The sequence below is a fragment of the Engystomops pustulosus genome, chromosome 5 (genome assembly GCF_040894005.1).
Source record: "Engystomops pustulosus chromosome 5, aEngPut4.maternal, whole genome shotgun sequence".
Taxonomy (NCBI): domain Eukaryota; kingdom Metazoa; phylum Chordata; class Amphibia; order Anura; family Leptodactylidae; genus Engystomops; species Engystomops pustulosus.
The window spans coordinates 91,911,759-91,937,114 of NC_092415.1; the positions used below are offsets into that span (position 1 = coordinate 91,911,759).

General features: G+C 41.5%; 1 protein-coding gene across 1 annotated transcript; it reads right to left on the reverse strand.

Moving 5' to 3' along the window:
* Positions 1-909: 909 nt before the first annotated feature.
* On the reverse strand, positions 910-24,609 carry LOC140134084 (pyrimidine-specific ribonucleoside hydrolase RihA-like). Its single transcript, XM_072154727.1, has 6 exons — positions 24,386-24,609; positions 6,764-6,948; positions 4,158-4,337; positions 3,393-3,504; positions 1,551-1,687; positions 910-1,400 (listed from the first exon to the last, which is right to left on the reverse strand). The coding sequence occupies exons 1-6, from the start codon at positions 24,399-24,401 to the stop codon at positions 1,053-1,055; spliced, it is 978 nt and encodes a 325-aa protein (XP_072010828.1). The 5' UTR covers positions 24,402-24,609; the 3' UTR covers positions 910-1,052.
* Between the last annotated feature and the right edge of the window lie 747 nt (positions 24,610-25,356).

The window sequence follows — 25,356 nt, forward strand, 5'->3', positions numbered from 1 at the left end:
AGACCAGCCCTTCTGGCACCAACAACCATGCCACGTTCAAAGGCACTCAAATCACCTTTCTTCCCCATACTGATGCTCGGTTTGAACTGCAGGAGATTGTCTTGACCATGTCTACATGCCTAAATGCACTGAGTTGCCGCCATGTGATTGGCTGATTAGAAATTAAGTGTTAACGAGCAGTTGGACAGGTGTACCTAATAAAATGGCCGGTGTGTGTATATCTGAGTAGGGAGAGGAGTGGCAAAGGATGGTTTGCCTCTTAATGCAGATGGGTGCAGATGGGTATAATAAGTGTAAAAAAAACATTGTCCAAGATATTTCATTTTGTCTGCACATGTATTTATGAAGAGTTTATGCTGTGGACCTAAAGGGACTTGGTAGTATTTTATTCTGTTCCCTATGGATTGACCATTATAAAAGCTCTTATACCTCTTGTATCACCCCCTCATCCTCATAGACTGTAAGCTCTTGCGAGCAGGGCCCTCACTCCTATTGTTCTATATGACTGTTTGTACTCTGTAATGTAATGTTGTATTTGTATATGTCCCTATGATTTGTAAAGTGCTATGGAATATGATGCCACTATATAAAGATTATCCTAATCATCTTGTTAGCAAAGGGGAGAGGTGTTCCAATGTCAGAATGATATTCATATCATATGGAAGGGAGGAACATAAAAGGAGCCCAATTAAGTGGAGAAAGGAATACATTTCTCTGATAAGAGATAATTAAACATGTAGCCCAGTTTCCAATAATTTCCAACAGCTAATATATGATCAGATCTGTTTACCTTCTACATGGGTTAATTTCATACTACATAATGTATGCTCTAAAATATTTAACATCACTTTGAGAGATAAACTAGAAATCAATAATGGCACTACTTTTTTGAAATATCCACTTTAATACTATTTAAAAGTGAGGAAAGCAAAAGTGGAACCATAAACGTAATAACCAAGTGTGATGCAACAGTAGTTTCTAAGTAGCCAACGGAATATAAAGTATATTATGGGTTAGAAACTTAGTTTACATTTACATTATACTCAAATTACTTATTTGACTGCAGACTCCATAAGTAATACAAACTTTTCCATATCACAACCGTTTATCACAAAGACCTTATTTTTTTTCTTAAGTTCGTCAATTAAATCCAGCACCATCATTCCTCGAGTAAATTTTCCTGAGAGCTCCACAGTTACTGCACATTCAATGACTTTGGTAACTATACTGCCATCAATTGCTGCAGCCATTGCATACGAGTCACAGGAGACAAAGCCAGGTCCATCCACTATAGCCTTCTCTTCTTTCTCACTCCTGGAGTACTGCAAGCTGTGGGCATAGATCTTCTTTATAAAGTCAGATTTCTCAGTCCCCATATTGATCCATTTATCATACCAATCCTGTGCAATCAAAACATCAAATATTATGTATTTTAAAAATTTATATCTGTGGGCTTCAAAACCTAATAGATAAAGAATCATATAATATAAAAGTGGGACCAGTTGTAAGGTTATATTACATTTACAAACACTGACATATACACTACCTACCCATGATAGCTTGTGACGACATGAAAACTCCCAAGTGGCAATGTAAGTTGTACACAAGTAGTCATTGAGGACAATGTAGGCAGCTTCTGGGTCTGCAAGGAAGTTGAATTCGCCAACAGCCGTAGTGTTTCCTCGTGCTAAAAAGGCAATGTCAATGCTAAAATTATTTTATATAAACATGGTGATCCTTAGGGGGATTGGTTTGGTAATAAAAAAAATATTTGATCCACTGTCATACTATATTTTACATTAAAATACCTGAACAGGGGATGGTGTAAATTGGTGCAAGGAGTGAAAGCCGTAAATACGTAGCCAGTAAGAAAATATTGCAACAGTGTTTTTTTTTTTTTGTCTATTCCACATCATTTGGATTGTTTTCCAACTTCCCAGTTCATTACATGGAATATTAAATACTTACACTAGATAATACAGTTTGTCCTGCAAACCTTCATACAGCGTTGTAAATGAAAATATAAAAACTTAATGGAAAGTGACAAAACTGGAAAACAAAAAGCAAAAAGGGTCAGGTTATTAACCCCTTACTGACACGTGAGGTAGTAGTACATCACGTGTCGGCTGCGGGTGAATCGAGAGGGCTCACGGGCTGAGCCCTCTCCATAGCTAGTATGCCTTTGCTGCATAATGCAGCAAACACTTACTGGTAAAACCCGCGATGGGCGCCACCAACTTGATTAAGATAGTCGCTCCCTGTGACGTTATCGGGGACAGCGATAGGCTGCCATGGCAGACTCGGGTCTTCCTGAAGACCCGATACTGTCTTGTTTTAACCCATTAATTACAATGTGTGATTAGCTTTAGTATGGCAGTATATGGTAGGATCAATCAGGGTTAAAGTACCTTTGGGGGTTTCTCTAAAAGTCATATAAATAAACAGCAAAAATCATAAACAAATGCCTGATCAAAATATAATAACGGCTTTTCACTGCGTTTACCAAGTAATGGAAAATAGCGCCCAAAGACGAAAATACCACTTTTTTTGCCATTTTGAAAAATAAAAAAAAAAAAAAAAAAAAATCAAAAACGCTATACAGTCCTAAAAATAGAAGAATTGAAAGCATCAAAAGTCGCAAAAATTACATTACCCACAACTTTGTACACCGCAGCACGAAAAAGTTATTAGCACCAGAAGATGGCAAAATAAAAAAAAAAAATTTCTGAACAGGTTTTATTTTTTGTACATGTACGAAAACATTATAAAAACAGATATAAATTTAGTATCCCCGTGATTGTAGACATGTCATTTGGACTGTTCAGTGAAAGCCGTAAAATCCAAGCCCACAAGATAACGGCTCAAATGCGTTTTTTCATCATTTTCACTGCATTTGGAATTTCTTAATAATAATAATTCTTTATTTATATAGCGCACACAGATTACGCAGCGCTGCACAAAGCATGTCAAATCGGTCCCTGTCCCCAATGGGGCTCACAATCTAAACAGCCTAACAGTATGTTTTTGGAGTGTGGGAGGAAACCGGAGTACCCGGAGGAAACCCACGCAAACACGGAGAGAACATACAAACTCTTTGCAGATGTTGACCTGGGTGAGATTCGAACCCAGGACTCCAGTGCTGCAAGGCAGAAGTGCTACTCACTCTGCCACCGTGCCGCTTTCCAGCTTCCCAGTACACGGCATGGAATATTAAATACTGTCAGTATGAAGTGCAATTTGTTACGCAGAAAAAAAAACATCACACAGCTCTTTGCCGGTGCGGAAGGTGGGGAATGAAAAATTAAAACGCAAAAGGGCCTCTGTGTTTAGGAGTTAAGACATGCATAACACTGTATCCAACTTGCGTGTGCAGGCAATACATTGTGACTTACATTCCATATTTCCTCCCATTATGTACAAGCTGTTAAGTTTATGGGGAAAGGTGGGGTCCATTCTCACTGCGAGAGCCAAGTTGGTCAATGGGCCTGTAGCCACTAAAGAAATCTGCAATTAAAAACAAGCTGAATAAATACAATGGCAAAACTATGTATATTGTTTGCACTGTAATTATCATCACTGCTGTATGTCATTCTCTGTACACTAAAAAGACATGCAAAAGTTCATTACCTAGCTACATGACATGACTGGGCAAACATTTGGGATTTCTTGACATTTTGCAACCTACTTGCCACTTTTGAAAGGAGCATATGTAGTGGGCAAAGACTTTCTACTTTCATTTGGAATACATTATAGCTGACCCAGAGGACCCAGCCCTGGGGCATGAGACAAACCTATTAATAATTCTGACACATTTTAAAGGGGTTGGGCACTTTACCTCTTGTTTTTGGAATTTATGTGTGGTGGTGGGGGGGTGAGTGGCAGGATATTAGGTCATCATTTGACGTCATCAGCTCGAAATTTAATGGACACAGATGGAGGGTCATGTGATCTCTTACTATCCAGTGTTTTATAAAATACCAAGTGCAGAAGTACAGTTTTCCACTGTTTAATTCCTTTGACCACACAGATGCTTTTTTAAGATCGCCAATTATTCTTTTTCTCAGTAGCGTATTCAGTGGCTAGTATTCTGTAACTCCTGCATGATGAAATAGTGGGCAGCCAGTCACATATTATCATACCCAAGCCTTTTTACCCACCTGGCCAGGATACTCAGATGCAAATCTTTTCATAGCATCAACAGCATGTTCCTTCTGAATTAATTCCAAACCAGGAGCACTGGCATCAGGTACATCCCCTAGACCATCTTTACCATGAAAATATGATGCATGGATATTTTGCCCTAGGATAGCTGTTTCTGCACCTTTAAAGACAGGGATCTGCAAAACCAAGGAGAAAAATGTATGTATTAACAATAACAGCAACACTATTTTACTGTATATGAACACTTCCTAGGAGCATTGACTCCACCCACTGATAGAAAAGCAGTAGTCAGTATCAATGAAATGTTATAGTAAACTGCAATCAGGTTAAGATTTTTCTCATCCTAAAGAAATCACATAAAGTGTGCAAGAAAAAAAACAACAGAAGATTAATTGATTCAGAAAATGTTTTGAGAAAGCACAAATGAAACAGTTTAGTACACAATAAGGCTACATTCACACTACTGTATGGGGGACATATGTATGGCCACAAGCTTGCGGCCGTACATACGTCCTCCATAGACGGCAATGGCGGCATTTCGGCACCGTGCCACTTTGCACACGAAGAAAAGATGTGACATGTCCTATTTTTCCCTCTTGTTACGACCCGTACCCAATGCTTTTCTATGGAAAGGGGAGGGTCCCCCCTCAGCCTGAAAGATACATTGGGATACATTTGGATTCTATATATAAATAGACAGAAACACAGGCCATTTTCCTGTTAAATAACACATTTTGATAGAATAACGTCAAATTTAGCAAGTGCATACTTAAACATATGACAAATAGTATACACCAAATGATCCTCTATAGGTGTCAAAAGACTTTAAGTATATAAAATACAGGATGTGACTGCACCCAGAACATGAATCAAGCCAAATCAACAAGGCTATACTCTCCCTAGTCAGCCATGTTTAACCTCCCAACCATCCTAAATATTTTGGGTCTATCCGTGCTTTTGTAACTTAAACCCCAAATAAAAATAACATTTGTCAAAAAAATGGCTCAAACAACTCCAAAAATAAGTTATGGTCCTTAAAATACTATATCCATGAAATCGCTAAAAATGTCCGGTCATTAAGATTTTTTGAGACCTCGTCATTAACCCTTTAGGGGTTCCTTCCTTCCATAGACCATTTCTTTTTGATCTTTTTTTTATTTATTTTTTTTTACAAAAATATATAGAGGCTTATTATTGTCAAGATATTGTTAGGTCCCTGGAACTATATTGGCAACTGTGGGGGCATAATAGTTACCTCTACGGGAGAGGACAGTATTGTTTGTTTTAAAAATGTACTAATATTTTTTGTGTTGCTAAATCTGTGGCTAGAAGAAGCTGACAAGGTAGCCAGCTTGAAGAAAAACAAACAATGTTTTCTCCAATCAAAGAAGTCATCTGTGTGTCACCAGACTTACAGCAAGTGCTGGCATTAACCATGAGCTCACAATTCTGCACTGTGTTATCTTCTCCTAGGACAGTGATGGCGAACCTTTTAGAGCCTGAGTGCCCAAACTTCAACCAAAAGCCACCTATTTATTGCAAAGTGCCAGCGCAACAATTTAAGCAGTAATTTATTTCTCCTTGTTCATTGACAACTTTCAATCCTTCAGCCTCCCAAGGACACCAACCCAGTTGAAAGGAGGAGGGCAAATTCATCTATCATTATAGGAAGGTTCTGCAGGAAGATTCTTGGAGTTTTGTCTGGTGAACTTCATTCTGGGGTGATGGCCTGGGTGCCCACAGAGAGGGCTTCGAGTGCCGCCTCTGGCACCAGTGCCATAGGTTCGCCACCACTGTCCTAGGATGTCAGCCTTTATGGAGACGGTCTTATAGTACGTCACATTTATCATCCAACACCAGTTACTCTGCTTCAACATAAGGATGTCTGTCTGCTTGGTTCTCGTCCTGTAATCATGTAGCTTGGTATTGGTCCTCCAGGATTTGTATTGAATACTGTCCCATTGTATTAAATGGTCTTTTTCTGATATTCATTTTCTTTTAAAAGGCATGTAAAATTGCCCTGTAGAAGTCTATGGGAATGCATCAAAACACATTGAACTCCGAGATAATAAAAACAAACTAAAACTCTGAAACTGATTGAATTTGATGGAATTGTCACTCTGAGGAAACTCATGCAAAACGAGCCTTACTAATGAAAATCTACTCTAATTGCACAGAAGCAGATTGAGGCTCTTTGAGCAACAGGAAACAAATGTTTTTAATAATTCTTTATTACGCAGCGCTTCACAGAGCTTGCCAAATCGGACCCTGTCCCCAATGGGGCTTACAAATCTAATCAATCTACCAGTATGTTTTGGAGTGTGGGAGGCAACCTGAAGACCCAGAGGAAAACCACGCAAACACAGTGAGAACATACAAAGTATTTGCAGATGTTGACCCTGGGATTTGAACCCAGGACCCCAGCACTGCAGGGCTGTAGTGCTAACCACTAAGCCACTGTGTTTGTCATAGTGCAGGAATCTTCACTAATTCTCACCACAATGTCCAGGTTATTTGTGCATTGGGAATAGTTTATACATGAATGTATACATAAATATAAACTGTATGTGTTGACATATGCAGAAATTATTACATTACTTACATCTAAGCGAGCACATAATTTAAGGACACGCAGCACATTTGTGCAGACATTGTCCAAATCAGTGTTTCCTCCAACACATGTGATTCCTAAAATGGTAACATTTGGAGATGCAATTGCCATCATAATGGCCTGGGCATCATCAGTACCACAGTCCACATCTATTAAAAGCTTCTTCTCCGATTTTTCTGAAAAAAAAAAAAACACAGAACATTAGTCTTAAAACATAAGAAAAAAGGGGTAAATCCACACACAAATGTCCACTTATACTGTACTTTTGCAGAAATAATGCCACAATAAAATTTGCACCTGAACTATATAAAAACTATTGCAACGAACAATCAACATAAAAGAAACACTAAAATGCTTTTATTCAGCTCAGAACACCTTTAAATAATTTGTTTCATCCATTACATCCCTAGAGCTCTTATTACTTGTCCACATGTGAGCATGCAAAACGCATGTATGAAAAAGGCCATTGAATGTAATGGTTCAGCGTGGTTCAAGCCCTGCACGTCACAAGGTTTTGCAAAACTAGGGCACAATTAAAATACTAGCATTGGTAGTAACTAGGAAAGACAGTAACCCATAGCATAATTGTGAAGATCACAGGCTGAAATGGACAAGAATTAGCACTGCCAGGCTGTACATGACATTGAACTAATCCTTAACAGTAAAAAAATAAAAAAAAGTTTTAAATAATATTAAATTAAAATATATAATAAAGAATATATAATATATAATAAAAATAAAGTAAAAATTCCAAAGCACACTTTCCTTGTACTCATATATAAATGGACAAATAAAATAAACATTTTAGGCATTTCTGCTTCCCAAAATGTCCAGTCTATGAAAATATATTTTGAATGTATTTCTTGATGTCAATCTCCTAGTATAGTATAGTTTCATTTGGCTTAATTTACCTGTTTGTATAATACAGGTATAGTGTGTGTATATGTAATTTAATTTATACACACTGTAGCTTTAGGTAAAATATGTATATATAAATTGTCCAGTGCTGCCATCTAGTGCCTTAGTTCCCTCTCACAACTGCTTTTTAATATGTATTATATATTTGTAGTTATTGTATATGAACATTATATTTTGTCATATCTCTCCCGAGTATAACAATCCCCCACAGGTAACCTGCTGTATAGCCGCATGCCAGAGCATTGAAGGGGAGCTGCGCCATTAAGAGCAGATAATGCATTGTACCTTTTTATTGGCCATACAATCTTTATTTTTTGGCAATTTGGACATACGAGGACTTATACTTTGCGTGATTAAATGCATTTTACAAATACATAATTTTGGTGGGTCTTAAGCTTATTGATGAGATTTTATTAACTATTTATTAACTGACACACTGCCTGTAAGGTTCCGTATGTTATAGGAGCTTACAATAGACAACCCGGAGGTCTTATCTCAGACTCTGTGGTTGCCATAGCAACAATGGGTACCCCACCAAAAACCGCTGGGGGGTGGGAGGGCCAATTGAGCAGGGAATCTCCCTGCAGCCCTTTAAATGCTGCAGTTGCCCTGACTGAGGCATTTAAAAGGTTAACACCCTAAATCGGAGCTCGCTCTGACCTTGGGTGTAACACGGGGATATTAGCCGTAGATTACCGCTAACACCTACTGATTTCCAATGCCAGCTCAGCACTGGGGCAGGGGTTAAAGAAAGCAGTGTGTTTCTGCTATCTTCCCTGCCTGAGGACACCAAGGGAGATATATATTCCATTCACATCTTACCATATACAGTTTTTATACATTTTCATTCATACAAAGTGCAGGTGCATAAAAACTAACTACACATGTGGTGCAAAGAGGACTTTATCTTTAGCTACATTTTAGAAGGAGATAACAAGAACTTATATTAATGTGATTAACCCTCTCTTACCCAGCACAATCTGAGTGCACTCTGTGACATATTGGGGGTCATTTACTAAGGGCCCGATTCGCGTTTTCCCGACGTGTTACCCGAATATTTCCGATTTGCGCCGCTTGTACATGAATTGCCCCGGGTTTTTGGCGCACGCGATCGGATTGTGGCGCATCGGGGCCGGCATGCGCGCGACAGAAATCGGGGGGGCGTGGCCGAACGAAAACCCGACGTATTCGGAAAAACCGCCGCATTTAAAAACCGAACATGTGTCGCTTGGGGAGCGCTCACCTTCACCTTCTATGGGATGGTGCATTCCGGGGCGTTAAGATTATTTTCGGCGCTGCAGCGCCACCTGGTGGACGGCGGAGGAACTACCATCTTAAATCCCAGCCGGACCCGAATCCTGTGCAGAGAACGCGCCGCTGGATCGCGAATGGGCCGGGTAAGTAAATGTGCCCCATTGAGTGATCTTTTTTAAGTAATGGAGTGAGAGAAAGGCTGTAACTACAGGGGTAGCTGCCATAGCAGCTGCTATCGGGCCCACAGTGTTAGGAGGCCCCGCCATCTGGGCTATTGGGTTTATATGGTATATGGCAGTGATGGCAAACCTTTTGGGGACTGAGTGCCGAAACTACAATCAAAAGCCACATAGTTTTCACAAAGTGCCAAAACGTATTAGCTTCCTGAGGACACCAATACAGTAGAAAGAAGAAGAAATTCTGTTTATTATTGTAGTTTCCTCTAAGGTCCCTTAACAGGATCAATCACAGGTCTGGAGAAGGGTCTAAAATGATAATCCAGCTCTGTCAGCACCTCATTGCTCCTCCTGCACTTCTAGTCACTTTAAAATAGCGCTGAACATGGCACGTACTGGGCTGCCTGTGACTGCAGGAGAAGGTATTGAGTCCTAAATGGTGACCTGGGTGATGGCCTGGGTGCCCACAGAGAGGGCTCCGAGTGCCACCTCTGGCACCCGTGCCATAGGTTCGCCACCACTGGTATATGGTATATGTATGTGTGTATATGCTGTAAGTATGTGTATATACTGGGGCACATTTACTTACCCATGCGCTCGAGTTCCCCGAAATTGTCCGACGATAATGCACTGTGCCTTTGATTCACTAAGATCGTGCTTCCTTTCAGTTGCGCCGGAGTTTACCTTCTGTCTTGCAACACAATTTGAAAGTTAAATCCCGCGCTCAGTCTGAATCAGTCAGATCATTCAATGGCCCGCCCCCCCCAAAATTTCTGCCGCATGAAAGCCAACGCAGCTGCAATAAAAAAAACTACCCCAGTTAAATACCCGTCCAAGCCGTGCAAATCCCGAAAACATTGCAAAGTCCGATAAAAGTATGCAGCACAATTCTTAGTAAAGGAAGCAAGGAAGTGACCGCACCGAAGTCGATAATGTGATCGGTGAATCATACTCACAGTGTCCACCAGGTATGATCACCCACAAGCCGACTCTGTTCAGGCGGACCTCTAGGTACCATCTGAGCCGTCCTCCTCAGGTGAGATACCTCCAGTAGTGTCTGTAACACCAAAACTAGTACTCACATCTGTAGCAAAATGGCATGCAAAAATATTTTTTTTTTTAGAAAAAGGGGGCCAAAAAAAAAGAAAATCGGGAATACTATACAAAATAAGAAAGATATTATACATGGAGAAGGGTATTTCATATTTGAAAGGGGCGTATCGGTATGAGTGTCTCTTGACAAGGTGAGGCACATGATCTGTGTAGAAAAAGAGAAAAAACGATCATATTTAAGTACAGAAAAAGATTGTTCATGGGTGTTTTTATTTGTATGTTACAAAACAATGAAGTATGTAGGTGGCGCATAGATGGTTAGTAACTAGAGGCAAACTCATAGAAGATTGTTCAAACATAGTTTCACGCTGTTTCAAGACCCTTTGTCTGTCACCTCCTCTCCTTAGGGGTGGGACATGGTCTATAATGCAAAATTTTAACTGGTGTAAGCGGTGTACAGTCTCGGAGAAATGTCGGGGAACAGGTAAGTCAATTTTAGACGTATTTATAGTTGATTGGATGATTGTTCAATGTAAATCTACATTCGGTGGTGGTTTCCCCAACGTCGATTTTATGGCAAGGAGAAGTTAAAATGCAGATAACATGATCAGATCTATGCGTTACATGGTGTGTAATGTTGTAGTTTTTGCCGGTAAAAAAACATGGAAAACAACCCAGTTTTAGCAGCGTTGGGAGGTTTGGTCTAGTCACAATGAGGCCAATGTCACGTCTCACCAGGTGGTCTCTAAGATTCTTAGATCTACTGTGTGAGAATAAGAGGGGCAATTGTAATTCACTGAGCCATAATGATATTTTGACAACGTGGACTAGTGTTTTCGTATCACTTGGGAGACAATCCAACTGTGTGACCCATATGTTGTCCCACAGGGTATATGGTTCGGTTTGGCCCGTTGTTGGTTGGTCTGTAATAAATCAATCTTATTGAGCCCCTGGAGGTGAATTTGTCAGACATTTCGTTAAGTCTTATGTCGACCCGTTCTGGGTCATTTACTATCCTGCGTACTCTGACCATTTGACTGTAAGGAAGCCTTGCCATTGCCAAGGCTTGCTTTTCCCTGCATGTGATTTTATGCTTCTTCACCTGAATAAAGTATATTACACTTTTCTAACAAGTGGGTGAGTGCCGTTACTTTCTTCTACGTGTTGCTTATTGACTGTAAGGAAGAGATTGCATAGCTTGTGTCGGTTGGGCACTGTCATACCGTAATAGGTTATTACGATCCATGAGCTTTATAGATAGATTGGATTTATTTATAAAGCCCACGGGCCGTAATAACCTATTAAGGTATGACAGTACTAGGATAGTAGATGACCCAGCACGGGTCGACAAAAGACAAATTTACCTCCGGGGGTTATCCCATAAAGCTGGTGTCTCAACATAAAGAAAGAGTCAAAAAACGATAAGATTGATTTATTACAGACCAACCAACGACGGGCCAAAACAAACCGTATTATCCGTGTGACAACATACAGGTAAATATTGAACGTGGATGTTGTGTGACTGGGTCCATACACGAGCATTAATTATTCACAAAAAAGGTCCCTGGGGACCTCACTGAGACCCATTGGTCTAAAACTTAACTTTTAATGTGTTTAAACAATAAGAATGGTCTTGGTTGGATTATTTCAACCTATTTGGAAACACACAATTAAAATTTCTACAGATCCATGGTGTGGGATTTATTATTGTTTTTAAATGAGTCCAGTTAGAGTGAAATTGTCTATCGTCCGAATCAGTATAGGGAGGACCACTAGGTGTCGCCAGGGAGTAGATTTTCCTGAATCAATGATATTATCGTTAGTTTTGCAACATAGTTGCTATGAATATGGTCACTAATGTAGCAGGATGCTACTATTGGCTGACATCCAAGTCATCATTAGTTAGTATATCCACTAGATCTTTCCCTATCTGTATATTTTGTATCTCACTACCTAACAATTATAGGACAATTTCAACTGATCCCAACACACCACTTCAATGCTATCTAAAAAGAGTACAATAGCCCCCCCGACATGTTTCGCCAAAACGATGGCGTCCTCAGGGGTGCCGGGCTATATATAGCCCGGCACCATGACAAACGGGAGACTCCGGGTCATGGTGGTGAATGTTCCCTTGTTATTTTTTTCACATTGCTATATTAATACACAATTCCCGTGTTATGTCTATGATCTGGTATGTATGTAATATGTATATTTATGAATCTATATACACTGTTAAACATCATTACTGATGTCACATCCTGCGGGGGATTTAAATCCGCTGTGTAACACTGTTAACACTGAAACATTGCTTTGTACCCACATGTGAATAAAATCCTTGAATTGGAAACAGAGTGCTGCTATTTCCTCTATCGTTGATGTACCGTTCGTGTCTTGGGCCAGACCCTCACTAGTTTGCACCCACTGGATTGGATCCTGTTCTCACTGAGCCGCCCTTCGTTGTTGTTTTGATAATACACACCTGAGATGCTGCAGAGCCTCGTAATGTACACCTTGCATACTGCAAAACTTCATAATGCATACCTAAACTAAATTCCGAGGCTGTGTTCAGACATTTTCCTCAAATACTGGTTTGAAACACTATATAAGCACAGAAGGAGTTGCTTTCTAACACATTTGTGTTTAGACCTCTCCTCCCCTATTTGTGAACTGCTAAGCCCCCAAGATCCATGTTTAATAAGGCTCCCTCCCTGTGCTGCATAAAACTCAACTGTTTCAGTGTCTCCATGCCGATACAGTTGATCATATGGAAGAGGTCAGTGCATACCTTTTAATCCAGCTCTGCTTAGGTGTATTACTCCCTGCTCTGCCATAGCATAAGCCAAAAGGGGCCTGGAGCACCCTGGCAGCTCCTTAGCTGCAGCAGCGCAAGAGACCATGGATTTACCTCCTTCACACTGGAGGCCTCGCGACTGTCACAGGAAGAAAGCTCAAATACCAAACCTTGACAGCCGCGGACCCCTCCAATCCAATGGGCCCAGTCGCAGACGCATACCCTGCAAGCGCGATCCTTACGGCCCTGCAGGTGTTCAATAATGACTCCGTGACTTCTGTTGCTTGAAACATTACATGACTTGGGTCCCAGAAGCTGAATAGAGATGAGTACCTTTTCTAAATGTGATTTCTCAAAAATAATCTTGGACAAATACATGTTTTGCTGTGTATAATGGGACATGCAGCAGCTGCCATTTATCAGGTAACTGAAATCCTGCTGACAGGTTCCCTTTAAGGTTATGCAGTACCATTTTACGTACTACGTACAGGGATTTAGGGGTTATGCAGTACCATATCATGTATAGGGATTTAGAAGACTAGTAACTTAATGTATATCTTTTTAATAAATGTAGGTACCATGGTTTATATCATGTTTAAGGGGAAGAGGGCCTCATTCAGAAGTCTGCTTTGGGGCCCTGCTTTTCCTAGTTATGCCTCTATTAACCAGTGCCGTATCTGTATTCATCCCAGTTCCCTAAGATGTTGCTGGTTAATGCAGCCTGTTCTTTGTTTTGCTTGTGCTTTTCTAGATCTTTGTTAATCTGTTTCCAACCTCAGCAACATTTATTCAACCATCCTCTCACTCTGCATCCTGTTACTCCCAGTGTGACCCTGCCTTACATTACTCAGACTAGTGTTTGGTTGTTAGCTTGATTATCATGTACTAGTGTGAACACTGGTCTGCTCCACCATCAAGCAGCTGCTAGATGAAATATGTGTGTGAAGCTAATTTTCAGTTTGGGGCTCATTTTTTTGCCATCAAAACACATCTTTATAAATTTTTTATAATATATTACAGTTTTAATCAGTATTGCATTAAGATTCCCATTTCTATAAACTCTTTGAAAGCAACCTACCATAAGGAATCTACCAGCAAAAGTAGATCTGATGGTAGATTCCTCCTGCCTGCCTATGCCTCAATCTGTAATTTAATAATCCTGGAACTTAACCTAACTTGTTAAAGGAAACCTACCATTTCAAATGGTAGGTTTAAGCTGTAAACACCGAGCACCAGCTCAGGGTGAGCTGGTGCCGGTGCTTAGTTTCGTTAGTGTTAAAACCGCGGTATCGCGGTTTTAACACTTTTTAAACTTTATAGCATAAACTGCTTCGGCGCTGCGTGAGCACGATCGTGCGCGCGCCTACATAGGAAATGCCGCAGGCGTTGCGCGCGCACGGTCGCGCGCAGCGCCGAAGCGGCTTCTGCTATAAAAGTTTAAAAACGAAACTAAGCACCGGCACCAGCTCACCCTGAGCTGGTGCTCGGTGTTTACAGCTTAAACCTACCATTTGAAATGGTAGGTTTCCTTTATTATTTTATTTTAGTAATATATAAATAAACTGCAGAGGCTACTCGGGTGGGTACTAGCCTTAGTTCCTAGCGCCTGGCCAGGCTACTACACACCCCAGTAGCTTCTGGAGTTAATTTAAATATTGCTAAAATAAAGGATAATTAAATAAGTGTCAAGGGTGCTCCCGCGATCCCTGTCTCGGATCGCGGGCGCATCCGTGCTCCTCAGTGTGCCCCCGTTGCTGGCCGGTCTCCTCACTCACCTCTCCCGGCTCCTGCTCTTCCCCGGACTGCCGTGCGCACGTCCCCGCCTCCTAGGGCGCGCGCGCGGCTCCTGACGAAAATTTAAAGGGCCAGAGCACCGCTAATTGGTGCACTTGGCTGAACACCTCACCTTTAAGAATCCTGCCTCTTCCTGTGTCCCCTGCCAGATCTTTGTGCCTCATGGCCTTAGAGAAAGCTTCCAAGCGAGTATTCCTGTGTTCCGGTGTATTCCTGCGTTCCTGTGTATTCCTGTGAGTCCCCGCTCCTAAATCCTGTGTTGCCGTGTTACCCAAGTTCCTCCGTGTTGCTGTGTTCCGTGTGCCTTTGTTCCCGTTCCCACCTGCCTGGACCTCCTGTTGCTGACCCCGGACTTGGACTTGACGTTGCATCTCTGCCGCCTGGCTTGACCCTGTGCCTGGACCTGACTACGAGATTGTCATCCACTAAGGTACCTCGACCTCGGCTGTCACGGCGGGCTAGTCGCACCTGGGAGCGACCTGGTGGTATCCTGCCGCAGCAAGTCCAACCCGCTTTGCAGCGGGCTCTGGTGAATACCAGGTGCCGCTAGACTCCAGTCCCAGGTGTTGGCTAGTTCCACCTCCCGCGGTGGTCCAGAGGATCCACTGATCCTAACAATAAGGTTAGATTCCAGGGTTAATAACCCTTTCAGGCCCATGCCATTTTAGGGATTTAGAACAAATCCAGATTTTTTTTTTATTAGCCCTGGGGGTTATACATTTGTAACGCTTTAACATATCCAGGATATTTTGAGAATGTTTTCTGTTTTTATTTTCAAAGTTCTTAATTTTTTGGGTCACAGCACTCAAGTTACTATATAACTAACATTTTCCAAATGTCTGCTTTAGATCGGCATGGTTTTTTATGCATCATCTCTCTTTTCTAGGTTGTTTGGAGGTTCAGAATTTAAGATAAAATTTCTCATTTTTATGTCCACAGGCATCGCAGGACACCAGAGTGTTTTTACCCTATTTAACTGGTAAGGGCTAGTTAGACAGCATACAATCTATACTATCGGTTATAACACTTGTCCCTATCTGGCGCGAGCGTTTTCTACATATAACATATGTCACTTTTGCTCCTGAGTTTGCCGGGGTGCCGGTGTTTAGTCTGCATCACTACTGTAACCCCATATGAATTTAATGTTTTTTAATCTTGTACTTATGCTATATATATATATGTGTCAATTAAATTTGCATTTTATCTCATTACACTTTTTTGTGTCCGTGTTATGCCCCATTCCCCAGGTACTCCTGGGATAAAATAGCTTGTATAGTTAATATAAGTCCGGGACACTGGACGTTGTACCTATGCGTAAATATACACAGGGACGTACATTAAGATACAAACAGGCCTTTGCCTTCCATGTCTCCCTGATTTCTTGGTCTCTACTTTTCTGTATTACTTCATGTAACTGGCGTACTTGGATTTCTTCCACTTATTATATGTACTCTGCTTCTCCATGTGATGGAAGTTGCCAGGCTGGTCACCCTATACATCCTGTATGTACACTGCACAGTGTTCAGTGGATTTATTTGTGGGAAACTAAATGGATTTAATGCTAAATTACTTTAAAAGAGAACACAAGGCATCATGGGATATATGGGAAAGCTAAATGGCCTCAGCTTGAGGCCATAGACTGACAAACATAAGTGTCTTTGTATATGAAATGTCCAGGGGTTACTACATGTCCCACATCCGCCCTGTGGTAATGATTGCTGAATCCTGGTGGCCAGGCAGGACTCTATAGCACATGTATGGCCACCGCTGCCAAAATGTGAGGTGGTGGTATCCGAGCGAGCTATCTCATTTCTAATGGTAGGGGTCAAATTACAGATTAGGGCAGAGACAAGCAGGAAAAATATACTAACAGATCTACTTCTGATAGTAGATTCATCATGGTAGGTTTCCTTTATTGCAAATTTGAAAATGTGACAAGAGTCTGCTTCTAAAATTAAAGGTTTTATACGGTTTAGTACAGTTCTTTATGCTGTCATTTAAGTTTTATTTGTACATGTAAAAATTACTCTGGCCAACAAAATTTCCATAAAAGGCTGTCAGGGAAAGGATTAAAGAGGTTGTCGGTTTTCAGCAAATAATTTAAATTGTTAGTGTAATAAAAAGTTCAACAAATTTCCAATATACTTTCTGTATCAACTCCTTTCTGAGTGAAGTAGCTGTGATACCATATGATCATGGACAGATTTCCCAGGTCATGTAGTGGTGCCCATGCCATATTGTGGGGTATGACGGTTACAATAGTCTCCCTTTATGTTGCATCTTTTCAATTCAACCAAACATTAGATACTAATAACATTTTGAACAGATTTTATTTATGGAATGAACTTGAACAGTTTTACCTAATGTCAGGAAAATCCCTACAGCGTCACACACACATAAGCCACAATTACACTCTGTTTACACCTACTGCTCACGTGACTATGGATGCAACTGCAAAGAGCCATCCTACTCACCAATATAGTCGCACTTCCCTACACTTATTATTACAGCCCACGGGATGCCTATGCAACACCTCTGCAGATGCAAAGGGTTAGGTAGGTGTTGCAAAAGTGGCCCTCTGCATGTCAGAAGCTGTAACGTTTAAAACTTCGTAATTGCAGCTTGTAGCCACTGCCGGGAAGGCAAGAGTTAAAACTGTGGAATGTTCTTGTCCAATGATGTTTCTTGTGATACTGTGAGGCAAGCTGGAAGCTGATTGGAGAGTGCTACCAGCTGACCAAGGGAGTATATAAACCCCTAGTGGGCTGGAGCACATGATCTTGGAATCCAGTCAGTAGATAACTAAGCATGTCCGGTGTGCAGCTTCCTGCAGAGCTGCCCTCTAGACCAGTGATGGCGAACCTTTTAGAGACCGAGTGCCCATACTACAACCAAGACCCACTTTTTTATCGCAAAGTGATTTATACTCCCTGCTCTGTCACAGCTCCCTGGGGACACTGATAAAGCAGAAAATAGAAGAAATTTGTATGATCATTGTAGCTTCCCTTCAGGGTCCCATAGTCGGAGCTACAATGATAATCTAGATCTGCCCACACCTTCCCACTCCCTCCAGTAGTCCCAGGTAGAACTGTCACTTTATTATAGCTCTGTGCACAGCAACTTCTGGGCTGTCTGGGACTGCAGGAAGATACCTGGAGTCCTCTCTAGTGATGGCCTGAGTGCCCACAGAAAGGGCTCGGAGTGCCACCCCTGGCACCAGTGCCATAGGTTAGCCACCACTGCTCTAGACCCACCACCAGGAAGAAGAGGTACCTCAGGCTGCTGGTCAAGTCAGGAGACTTAAGCCCCAGAACTGAGGTCCCCATCTGGCCTCAGCTCCATCCCTACCAGCCCAGCCTGCAGTTACCACCAGGCTGAGAGTAACCTTCCTGCAGACCAGCTATCTCCCACCAGCTCACCAGCTCTACTGCTATTGTTTGGCATTTGCTTGCTGTTTAATAAATAACTAAGTTGATTTACACATTGCTGCCTCCATCTAACAGTTGGATCCAGGCTGCCTGTCACCACGGGGTCCCCATCCATCATCCAGGGATTCATCGTACAGACTCCTCAGGGCTTGCCCCAGGGAGAAACCATTGCATCAGCCTCTCCCTCCATATTTCTTGCACACACCACATGCTGGAGACCTACCAGGCTGTAGTTCAGCCCTCCGGTCACCATACCACGCACGATCACCACAGTGTGCCCAAGGCCGCACTAGCCAGCCACTCTGGTATTCTGGGCCCCGGCTGCCTCCAGGCCACAGGAAAAGGCTAGGGCCTGGTGGTGGATGTTACAAAAACTTTGATTTCCGCACTGGCAGATGAAGGGTCATGTGAGCTTCTCTGTCCATGAACAATCGCGCTTCCAGGACCTTATGATAGTATTCTGAATATAAGATCAAGGTCAGGGAATTTGCTTATGGACAGTTACAGATCACATGACCCTCCATCTGCAGCCATTTTATGGTAAGGAATGTCTGGCTGATAAGGTAAAAGACAGGAGGCTTATATTTACATCTCAGGAAAGTAGTTTAACGACATGTACATTTTAGCGATCACCAGACTCAGAAGCAGAGTCCGTGTGATCACTGCGGGAGCCTGGCCGTGTTTGGCTCTTTAACTCTATAGACAAAGCAATCATGATTACCTTGCCCTATAGGGCAGTTCTGGGGACTCACCTGGCCGGTTGACCTCTGAGGCTGTATTTCACGTTATCTCGTGCAGTTTTAAGATGAAAAACAGGTTTAGATCATAATGGATGAGGATATTTACGGAGTTTTCACAATGGCATTGTTTTTCACATCCATGGTTTAGTGATTTTTTTTTTTATGGATGCCTTACTGAGCAATTGTTTTCAATGGGCGTTTTCACAATGTTTTCTTTTTTAAGGAGCCGTTGTTCACGCAAAACATTTTGAAGCATGTCCATTGTTTTTGACTGATCATGGAATGCAATAGAAGTCTATGGGTCCACAAAAAAAAACTGATGACAGGTCCTTTTTATACGCTGATGAGGATGGGAAACTTTGTTATGTTTTCTCAAGCAATGTTAAAACATCAGGGCTTTTTTTTGCAGTCACAGATCATAAACATGGCGCACTTGCTTGTGTCATTTGTTAACTAAGTGTAAAGGCAATTCAATTGTGTTTATACAATGTAAACATCATGTTATTGTTTTTACATAAGTTTGATGTTAATGCAAATGCATTGTGGATGCAATGTAAATGCCTGTGAACACACCCATAACTCTACCTGCACATAATGAGAAATAGACGTTTGTGAGCTGTATTTTCTACAGCTATCACACAATCTCAATCAGATGGCTGTCGATTTCACAGCCCCATGCATGAACCAACTTCCCAAGACCTAGATAGAGGTCCAATTCCTGCTCATTTTTCTGTCCCTGGCAATCATTTTCAATGGCCATCAAATGGCACAGACAATTGTTTGCACCCCATTTACCTATACACATCGCATGCATGTATCCTTAAAGGGGTTGTCCACTTGCAGCAAATAATCCATATGGTTTGTGTTAGGAAAAGTTATACAATTTCCAATCTTTCTGTATCAATTCCTTGTAGTTTTCTAGATCTCTTCTTGCTGTTCTGCTAAAGACAGCTTACTTCAAGGAGATAGAAATCAGTTCATGGTCACCTGATGGACACGCAGTTGCATGAGCCATTAGGCTGGTGCAAATATATTAACAGTTGTTGCTGGGAAGCAACACAAGAGGTCCTTTTGACCTATAAAATGTAACTTTTATTTCATTGTTTACTAAAAGACAAATAGTGAGTCTATAACATGTATGAGCCTTGACATGAAAAGACAGATTTAAAAGCCTGTGGTGATTGTGGGGATGCAATATAGATTGGTTCAATATTGATACAGCGAGCTGGTGGGGCGGTGCGACTTAGTGATAGAGATATCACACTGTGGTACTGCACGGCCAGTAAACTATGGAAGAGTCCACATTTTGCGGCTTGTAGAAGCGTCTGTGTCTGTAAATAGAGACCCACAAGGGTCTATCTGCAGCCGTATATGCAGCGTTTGCCTCCGTGAGATGTAGCTATTTGCCTCTAGAGATCTTTGGTAAGTTCACAAGATACATTTGGCAGCATACTTTGATTTTAAACTAAGTCACATCATTCACACATCACATTCTCGCACTGATCGTTGTAGTCACAATAGTATGGACCAGTAGTCTGCAGAACGACACTAGATCCTGAGTAGCCCTCACACTTGAACACCACTAATTAAAAATAGAAAGGCTCAGACAGTCCCCCCCCCCCCCCCCCGACATGTTTCACCATTAGCATGGCGTCCTCAGGGGGTATCGGGGCTGAAATGGTGAGCTATACTGATCCATTCCACTCTTATCACTTCATACCGTGATGTCATCAGGGGTGTGTATCTTCCCTGCCTATTAGTGTAAAGTATGTAATTGAATGTAGAGGGGAAGTGTCCAGCCTATCAGTGTAGAGTACGTCATTAGATGGGGAGGGGAGAAAGGAGGCGGAATGTCCAGCCCTCCGCTCTTTATTTCTGGTTGGTCGATCTACATGTCAAACTTTGGCAGCTCTTATGACTCCATAGGCTTAAAGGGAACCTGTCACTAAGAGACCCATTTTTAGCACTCCCCCAGTCCCCACAGAGCATAGTACATACACTGCCAAAGTGTTTTTGTATAAAAAATTAGTTTTACAGAAAAAAAGATATGTTATATTGTACCTTTCATTAGCATCTGCTGTGTGACTAGGCAGTTGCCAAATGGGAGGGGCTGGAAAGGAGCAGTTACCCCCCACCCTTGGGGAACAGCTACTCCATGTGACCTTTTTGAAATATATGAAAACACCCATCACTGGGCTTAGCGACGCCCCCTGCTCCTCTACAGCCAATCCCGAGTGTGGGGAGTTATTCATATTTGAAGAGGTAACATGTTTCCCAAGGGTGGGGGGGGACTGCTCCTTTCCAGCCCCTCCTATTGGGCAACTGCCTAGTCACACAGCAGATGCTCATGAAAGGTACAATATAACATCAGGCCGTGGCCTGATTGCATCAGCGTTTCTATGGAAACACATGCGATGGGGATCGAGCTACCGTTGTTTTGCATTAAATTAACGCAAAACACATTCCCGATCGCAGGCGTTTCCATAGAAACACTGATGCGTTCGGGCCGTGGCCCGCCCCGGTGGGTGCGGCTTAGTCTGCATTTGCAAACGCAGACAAAGCCCTACTGTGGCACCAGCCTCATTATCACACAGCTCTGATTACTCTCTGTGATAATAACAGCGCATGCATCTGTGTATCCTTCACAAGACCAGGGACTGAATTCTATCCCCTATTGTAGTAAATGAGATGCAAATGCAATCTTGCTTCAAAAGGTGATTGCAGGAGGAGTCTATGCATTGCATTTGGATACACAAAACAAATGCCATGCGTGAAAATGGCCTCAGGGCGCACTCACATGTTGCGTTGCGTTTTATGATGCACTCCAAAGGCTTCATCCTTGAACACATGCTTAAGTAACATTGCGTTTTAGCATATGCAATAGAGACACAATGTTACCTCAGCATGTGATCCAGGCTGAAGATTTTGGAATGTGTCAAAAACACATTAAAAAACACAACACATTAGTGTGAACAGGCCCTCACTGAGAGATGCTGCTACTCTTTGTTTCCTCCACTCCTGGTTTAGATATTGAAATGTGTGTATATATACAGCCTCAATTACATGTTCTCACCCTTTATGATCCAGACCTGTTACTGGCTTCACAAACTGCACCAGAAAACCTGAATGTAGGAATGCAGTCTGACTGCATCGTAAAGTCATACCTGCTGCATGTTTCTGCAGGCACAACTGACCCAAACCCTGTGCAGCAGTGGAGTAACTAGAAATCACTAGGCCCCAAGGCAAGATTCTTAAAAGGGCTCCCCCTCCACCCTAGATGTGACCAGCGCCATTACTACTACTATCCAATAATTAAATACAGATTTTTATCGTGCAAAGGAGGCAGGTGTAACATACTAGCATGTTACATGTCTGTTACAGGAATATGGAGGGGGCTCAATAAAAAGTGATCAAATGGTCATACAGCAAAGAAAACAGGAATGTATCCCATATAACGTATAAAGCAAGTATAAAAAAGTTATTCGCGTCAGAAGATGGTAAAATTAAGATTTTTTTTCCCTACAGAAGGCTCAAAAACACAATATCCTATATAAATTTGGTATCTACATGACTGTACAAACTGAAAGAATAAAGGAAACATGTTATTTGGAGAGCAAAGTGAAAACCGAATCTACAAGACAATGGTGCAAATGCCTTTTTCACCACTTTGATATTTTTTTCCCAGTATATGGCATGGAATATTATTCTAGAAAGTAGAATTTGAAGTGGAATTTGTTACACAGAAAACAAAACCTCAAACGGCCTGTATTGAAAATAAAAAAATGGTATAGATTTTTAAAGGTGAGGAGTAAAAAAAAAAAAAAAAATCAAAACACACAAACAAAAAAAGGCCAAGTCATTAAGGGGTTAAATACACATGTATCCTCTATACACATGTGTAATACATACTGGCATACACATACATAGTATATCTAGACCCACATACTAGTACAATAACAATTACACACATCTATTACACAGAATTCCTCACAAATGCAGTACATATGTATACAGCCATAAATTACTGACCATACCGTACATACATTACATTTGGAAAGATGCTTTGTGCACAGCAGTAAGGTGCAAGTGTCGGGCAGAGGGGCCCCCAGCTGCCACAGCTCCTCCACCTGTGCGCTGCACTTTCTTGTGCTGGTGCAGCGGAGGTCCGCTCGCAGTCACACCCTCGCATGTCATTTCAGTTCAGTTAGTAAATGTTGGGGCTGATCCATACCTCCTAGATTTTTCATGTTAAGGTGCGGTCAAACATTGCGTTTTGAAATGCATTAAACCAGCTCAGATGAGGTAATTTGCCTAATTACATTACTGTTAACATTTGCATTTACACAATGCAGTGTAAACGTGATGTTAACAATGCATTTACATTTGTGCTTTGACACATGTGTTAACGTCACGTTTATACTGCGTTTTTTGATAGTAAGGTAATCAGGCAAGTCACCTCATCTCAGCTGTAATGCGTTTCAAAACGCAACCAAAACACACCATGTGACCGTGCATGCCTTTCAGGCAGAAACCCCCCCCCCCACTTGCGTTTTGGATGCATTTAAAAAAAAATGTTACTTGGGGAGACGCCCTGAGAAAGATGGACAAGAGTGGCATGTGAAGCGCCCCACATTTTCTTTTCCTATTAAACCATGCCCTTGCCCCACCCATATATTACCTACATTAATGGCTCTTACATTGACATGTCAGAGTGCTGGAGAGGAGCGCAGGGCCGACGCCGTAATACAGCAAAATATAGGACATGTCCTATATTTCGCCACTCATGGTGCGACAACGTGTGCTCATTGCACCATGCCTGGGCGCTATAGGCGTCAATGGGGATGGATATCCAACCGCAAAAAGTGCGGCCAGATATTGGTCCCCATTACATTTGTATGAATGAGCCCTTACACTGTACAATGCCCCCTTTTCTATGGCACACACACAATTTAGAATGGTTCCACACTTTACAATATCCAATTCCCCCTTCCTTTTTTGCTACACTTTCATTCTGCTCCCCCTATCCTCTTATAATAGCCCCCCAGTGTGCAGCCTTCTCTGCTCCCCCACTTATTGTGGCCCCCTCTTTTTTTGTGCCCATCACAGCAATGTTATTAGGAAAATCTCCTCAGTGTGAATGCACTTGTGAAAGCATTTGAAGAAATTGTATACTAAACTCCACACTGTAGAAGAGTGTAAGGCCGCATCACACATTGCGCTAGCGTTGCACTTACAATTAATGTGAAATTAATCCCATTACAAGATATAAAAGACTTTAGATATCTGCAACTAATAAATGATTAACTATGTCAAAAATGTACAAGAATCAGCTCTTTCCAAAACCCCAAATACATAAAACATGTGAAAATATTTGGCATATTTTTGTATCTCAAATCTCTAAATTTGTTAAGAATACAAGGCATAATTTAAGAAAAAAATGGATAATTAAAACATACCTTGTGTGCACTCCATGAGAAACAAGTCAACCAAAGCTGCCGTCTTGATGTGTCTCTACAGAGAGGGATCTGTGAGTATAGGAATGTCCTTCTTTAAATAAAGCCTCTAGTGATTTCTTTGTTTTCCTTGTGAATGTGAACACTCTGTCTAGGCAAACTAAGAAAAACTTCAGTTCTTTCTTGTCTTTTAGTGAGAGGCTGTATAGAGGAGGAGTTCAAAGTCAAACCCACTCCCCATGAACTAAGCAATGTCCTGAGCTGAGAATTGCTGGGCACCTCCTACCCCATTGATTACTGCAGAAAAATAGCTCCAATCTATTGCGTAAACAAAACCATAAAAATAATTCACCAATATCAAAGCAAACTGATAACTTTACAACAAAATGTAGAAAATAAGCATTTCTTCCTGGTGACTGCTACCCACTTCTCTATCCACTGTTGACTGCAAGTTCTACTGGGCAGAGTCCCATCTTGTTTTGTTTAAAAGCTTGTAAATGATTCAACAATATTTGGCTGTAATTCTCCCATGTATAGATTTTAAGGACATTCTAAAACATTTAGGAATATATTGTTACTATAAATCACAATCTGTAGGTTGGGAGTATATAGTGCAAATGCACTGCAGAATACCTGTCCGGGTGCATCTGTGTTTTTGCCTGTACTAGAAATGTATCTTTGTGTCTGCTAATCTTTCTGGATGTGATTTTCCATATGCTGTTTTTTCTTTGCTTTTCCCTGTGATACATGCCTTTTAAAACACATGGTCATTAATTGACTGTAAAATGCGGGGGGGGGGGGGGGTTCATGTGTTTAGCTCTGTTTTTTTTTTTTTTTTTTTTTTTTTGGAGCGTTTTGGCTGAAAGCAGGTGTGTAACTACAGTGGTAGCAGCCACTGGTAGGGGCCCTGGGGTATGATGTATGTGTTTGTATATGGTATTGTATATAGTACTGTATGTATTTATGTATGTATA